Source organism: Fundulus heteroclitus, chromosome 2 (genome assembly GCF_011125445.2).
Source record: "Fundulus heteroclitus isolate FHET01 chromosome 2, MU-UCD_Fhet_4.1, whole genome shotgun sequence".
Lineage (NCBI taxonomy): Eukaryota > Metazoa > Chordata > Actinopteri > Cyprinodontiformes > Fundulidae > Fundulus > Fundulus heteroclitus.
Window position 1 is genome coordinate 10080833 of NC_046362.1, and position 6293 is coordinate 10087125.

Below are 6293 nucleotides of genomic sequence, written 5' to 3' on the forward strand. Positions count from 1 at the left end.
ACCCAAAGTCAATTGAGAATTTGTGGCAAAAAAAAAATTGTTCATAGTAGATCTCCATCCAATCTGACTGAACTTCATCTACAGTGTGAAGACTGCTAGGCAGACATTTTTGTCTCTAAACGTGCAAAGCTGTTAGAATCATATCCCAAAACACAGCTGGGACTGTGACTCAAGGGTCTGGATACAAATGCATGGGTCAGTTTTCGTTTTCCTTTTGTGTCAGTTCCCTTTCACTCAACAGCTAAAGCTGCTTTAGGGAGCTCTGTGAAAAACCATGAATTCTGCCTGAAAAATTTAACAAACACAATTTTTAGGTACCTCCTCGTTGGTCTCTGCTGCGCCACAGCCCTCCCTCCACAGCTCCTCCTCCATAGTGGAGCCTGCCATGCTTCTCCCATGTTTACCTTCTTTTTCTTTTGGGCTTGGTCTAATTGTTTCTTTTGAGGTTACTTTTTGCAATCGGTCTTCTTCTCTTTAGCTGTCTGTTTTCTGGGCAGGTGCTACTCGAGAAAGCTTTCCTGTAAAGGAGGTTGTTTCTCCACCATTTCTCCAACCAGATGCAGCACACTGGCAATGGATGGATGTGATCAATCAAAGCCAGACATCCCTCCTGGCTCTGATTGGTTGTTTCTAACCGGGAGCGTTGTATTTCTGCAAATAGGCAGTAGGACCACTGGGAGGAGCCAGAGGAGCTTGATTTTTTGCCCCATAGATTATCTGTCTCATATTTTACTGTCAGGACAAAGTGACAGTTCTAACAAATATGTGAAAAAACAACAACTTTTTTACAAAAGTTACCAGCCGCAGCCTTAATTCCTACTTTGCATTGGTCTACGATTTAAAAGCACAAGTGTGTGATTGCAATGTGCTACAATGTTAAAAGGTGCTAGTTTGACCATGATAGCTTGTAGACTGTTGGCATTAGTAATGTCCTGATATGCTGACTGCATCAAAAACTAGCAAAGTCAAAGAAATGCACATACGTAGCTTTATCTTCACCAGATACCAATTAAATAAACTACAGATTACAAGATGAAAAATACTTATGACCACAACAGTCACTAACCAAGTGATGGTGCATTGCCACAAACCTCTGATGACTTTCATCACCCTATGTACCAGGGTTATGCTTTTAATAATGACAGTGCAGTTTTGTAACCATGGAGAGTATGAGAAAAATCAAGGAATTAAGATGATCCAGTGTTAAAGATAGTGTCACAAAAAAGGAAGTTTAACTCTTTTACTGTGTTCCATTTAAAATATTTTTATAAACCTAAGCTGTAATGACTGATGCTGGTGAACCAGATATTCAGCCGGACACACAGTTACATTTCTTTAAAAGGTTTATTGTGAGGGATGACTAGTGGTGGGTAAGGCAGACTAGCAGAACCAGACTTCAACAGATGAGTTATGGCACATGATGCCGGCAGGTAGGGATGAGCAGGAGACCAGAGGATGCAGGTAGTGAAAGACCAGAACAGGCGATGTGGACCGGGGAACCACCATAATGGGCAGAGCAAGCAGCTGGGACTAAGCTGGGAAACAAGCAGAACTGCAGCATGCAGACACAGGCAACTTTTAACAGAAGACCTCGTCACACTAGACGAGAAGAGAAGAAATATTCTGGCAGGATGACTTGTCTGAGGCAGGTATATATGGACAGGGAAACAGGTGAGCAGAATTGGAAGTAATTACTGGCAGCAGCTGGAGCTGATCTGATCTAATTGACTGGGGACTGGGTGGCTGAATCAAGAAAAGTCCAAAACAAAACAACCAAAAACCTAAATCATGACATAACCAGCCAATGGAAGGGGATCATGCATTGTCCCCATCAAAATTTCAAGAAAAAAGTGAATATTAGTATGAAATAAAATGAATATGAAATTAATTTATAATAATAATAATAATAATAATAATAATAATAATAATAATAATAATAATAATAATAATAATAATAATAACATATTATTATTATTATTAATGAATTAATATGAAGTAAAAAGTAATTATCACATCTGTTCTATCATAAAATGTGTCTGACCTTTTAATTTTTTTAGCATACCCAATAAATTTTAGATTGATCTGTTTGTGTGGGCCTCCTAATTGTAACGTTTCAACGCAATGGGCCGTTGAAAATTTACGTGTGTGTGTGTGTGTGTGTGTGTGTGTGTGTGTGTGCGTGTGTGTATGTGTGTGTGTGTGTGTGCGTAACCTTTAGGCTTCCATGTGACTTCAAGCGGGTCTGTAATTGGTTACTAAAAATTGTTCTGGGGGCACAGCTCTTTACACCCATGCTAATCATCACTTTTTGTGGTATTGTTCATCCAATCAGTTTTCATCATACTGTAAATCAAAGTCACACCGTAGCATCTTAAACAGAAGAGAACAGTACAGCGAAACAAAATGAAGTAATTTATTTACAAAATAAAAATCTCAGAAAGCTTTGCTGGAGGAATAATAAAAAAACAGATTGACCAAACGTAGCGATCCAACAGCAGGACAGGGACCATGCAGGGTTCAGGTAGGGTTTATTGTGTGGCAATTGCCGACCCCTACTGTAGTGCGCCTCCCAAAAAACAATTTATCACTAGCAACCACTGAACCTAACTGCGGCAATTTAGATATGCATGTTTGCATCTTTCTGTCTGTCCATTTGTTTGTCTTCAGTAGGGTTGCTGGAAGAACAGTACCAAGTGATTCAAACGTCCTGATCAGATAGCTGAAACAGCTCAGCTTCCTCTTTAACATGTGGAGAAGGAGCAGCTATATTAGGAGTTCCCAGCTGACTCGCCTTATCTCTAAGGGTAGATAATTTGTACATCACTAGGCTGATATATACGTGTTTGACTTAAAAAGGCTTGTCACCCTGTACATTACTAACAAGCACAATTTAAATAGCTATTTTTAAATACATGACATCATGATAAATGTTACTTCCTCTTTGTTGCAAAGCTAAAGTTGCCCTATTTACACTGTGGGGAAATAACGCTGTACTCTTCCTCCACATCAACCTTTCTCAAAGATGCATATGTCTTTACTTCTTCAAATGGTTCCTTGAGCTTATTTTTACTTCTGTAAACACACAAAAGAACTCTGTTTTAGAATATTTACTCCTCCACATTAACAGCCTTTCTGATATTTTAATGTTGCTTTTAACTCTGTTTCTTGTCTAAACATATTTGCATTTTTACCTTTGATGAATACAGACGATGACGGCAACAAAGACCAGATTTAGAGTGAAACACACTCCGGTTATCCAGGGAAGAGCCGAGTCAAACCCTTTGCTTGATCCTTGAGAATCTAAAATAAAAATCAGATTGCAAAGATTAATTGTGGAGCAGACCAACGACTGCTTAATTTGTACCTGAAAAATTGAGATAAAATCAATACGACAACATTTAAGACTCACCGTCTGGCTTGACATCCTCTGCAGAGTTTTCAATCAGAATATCAGTTTCGGCCTGACCAAGTTCATTGCTGCTCATGCATTTGACCGTGTTATTGTGATATTTAGCTGCAGGCATGGTGAAGGTGCTTCTTACTCTCTGAGCAATGCTAAAACTAGTGACTGAGTAATCTGTGAGGGTTTCCAAAGGCCAAAAGATTGGTGGAAGAGGATTGCCCCAACTGATGCACAGACAAATCAGCTGCTCTGCTGTAACTCGGCAATGGGAGCTGTTTAGGATCCTAGGTGAGACTGAGGAAAAACAAAAAGATTATACATAAAGTTATATCATTGCACATCATTAAACTATAAGCAGTATCATTTTACAAATATGGATTTTTTTTTTTACATTTCACTGTCAAGGTGACAGTTGTCTCAGCAATATCATGATCATATTCTGCCACACATGTGATGTTGGTATTGTGATGATCCGCTGTAGGATTAAAAGGTATATGGAGTCTACCTCCGTGTCTCCATCTACGTCTAGATGCATATCTATACCGGAAGAAATCTTCATAATCACTGAAACCATTGTCCAATGTTGTGGACTGTCCATCAGCTTTTTGCCATTTCAAGAACAAAATCACATCACCGGAGCATGAATAAGGAGCCCGGCAATATAGTCCTGAACGTTGTCCTTCCACCATTGGGGGGGGAGAAAGAGATGGTTTTGCCCTTAATGCTGTAAATACACAAAATTTAACAAATGACCAATTTTTAGATATTTTCAGCTTTATTTGAGCAAATCATAAAGAAAGTCATCTGAATCAAATACAGTACATGTTAAAGTTTGGTCAGAGCAAAATAAGGGTCATAAAAGGAAGCACAACTAATAAACATTTGACTACCATAAACATTTTTACTCACCAGAAACGGAAATGTGAATCCTTCTGGGGAAAACATATGTTTGATTGCATCCCCATTCAAGTTTAAAGCCATACTCATATTCTCCACGTGGAAGCGCCTGAATTAAGAATATATCTTTTGTATCAGAATCCATGCCACTGACAACTTTTACATCAACAACATTCAATGGATCTCCTTCAAATAAGATCTTTCTATATGGGACCGTAACTTTGTCTCGTGGAAAAGTAACTTCGTGTGGAATCTGAATACACTCGATTGATTGCACTTCAATGTGCTCTGTTGCATTAATGTAAAACTCTGCATCATCAAGGGGTTCTAAAGAAGACAGAGAGACAATGTAAGCTTTTTAATGTTCTATTAAATGCTAATAACTCATTTTACAGATTTTATTTAAACTTACCTTGGATGCACTGAGGCTGACAGCAGATGGTTCTTAGAAAAATCCAGAAAAGAAATGAGAAGGACAAAGCCATTTTCCTATCTTGGTGGGAAATTAATAAAAAAGAATGGTTTAGAGTGGAGACAAATAGACAATTCTTCTAAAATAATTCAAGTTTATGTAGCATGTGGATCGAACGCACCACTAAAGTCTTAATCACCTCTTGAGAAAGATCTTTCTGTTACTTTCCTCTGAGACTGTATTACTAGGAAGTGATCTATTGCGACAATAAACTGTGAAATGCCGGAGCGCCTGGTTTCAGTAAAAAGGGAAGGTACTTCTGTCTGAGTAGAACAGGCATATTATATCTATTATAAGATTAAAAGTTTCCAGTTTTATGCATTGATTAAAAACAGCATGAGTGGTTAAATTGAAAATGTTACACTGTGATATGAAAAACAGTGAAGTTTGTGGTTGTTAGTTAACTAAGTGTATAAAGTTGTATGACTATTTTTGCAAGGTTCCGTATGTGATCCTACAATTCAGTAAACTGTTGAAATAATTCTCACCCTGGTAGGTTGATGAAAACTCCCTTTGACCATAGCAGAGTATTTAACTAAGTAATGATGCAGAACCAGAATCATCTAACAAACATCATTATGTTATGCACCGTATTTTTTCTGAATATGGTGTATTATCAATAATTACGCAATATTTTCTCCCCCACCTTCTGATAAATTAGTTCTCTTGTGCTTTAGAACTTATCTTTATATTAGCCTGTTATTCATATTACAAATCTAGTGTTTAACACTATGTGTTTTTGCCATTGTCATCCGGGATTTCATGATTGTGGGAAAATAAAGGTATTTTTATACTATATTAATTGTTGCACAAGGACAGTGTCGAATGAGAGTATGACAGGGAATAAGAAGGAAGTAAGATCCAGTGTGAAACACAAACAAGTTCATGAGGTAAGGAATGGCTTTGCAAGGCTCTGTGCAACTGACTCCAGTGGTGGAGTTAAGCCTTATATGATTGTATGTATAATAAAAGCAAAGCTGTTGTTCGGCTTATACAAATTGATTTGCATTTTGCAACTTCCAGTTTTCAAATAGTTTTACAATATGAAATTTGCTATGACCTCAGCAGGAATTCTTGCATCAGCTGTACAGTTACTTATTTTTAACATATTCCAGTATGATTAAGGTTTTAATATTTCTTGGATTGTTGTGTATTAGCTTGCTTGTAATACAAATGAAATGGCTGCAGGGTTTTATCTACACTGAATAAAGCTCATTCAGTCAATTAACATTCAGTCTATTGACCAAGCTGTTGCATTTAATTCATGGTAATGAAACACTGTCTGATTCTATAATACACTATGATATATATGATACTATAATACTGTATGTTTTATGCAGGAAGACTCTTAATTAATATGTAAAAAAATGAAATGAGGAGAATAGAGGAGTTAGTGTTTGAGTGAACGTAGAACATCATTGACCTCAGTGGGGTTGTAAGAAGAGCCTAACCGTATAAAGACTGGTGTTAAGACTCACTGGGAAATGACAAAGTCAAATTAATGTGCATCTACTGTTTAAT

At 37.3% G+C, this 6293-nt stretch overlaps 1 protein-coding gene across 1 annotated transcript; it reads right to left on the minus strand.

The window, feature by feature from the left end:
- Window positions 1-2440: 2440 nt before the first annotated feature.
- LOC105920984 lies at window positions 2441-4947 on the minus strand. Its single transcript, XM_036144634.1, has 7 exons — window positions 4894-4947; window positions 4713-4793; window positions 4313-4627; window positions 3795-4127; window positions 3410-3697; window positions 3192-3300; window positions 2441-3072 (listed from the first exon to the last, which is right to left on the minus strand). Exons 2-7 carry the CDS (start codon window positions 4783-4785, stop codon window positions 2964-2966), a joined length of 1227 nt encoding a protein of 408 aa, XP_036000527.1. The 5' UTR covers window positions 4786-4793; window positions 4894-4947; the 3' UTR covers window positions 2441-2963.
- Window positions 4948-6293: the final 1346 nt, after the last annotated feature.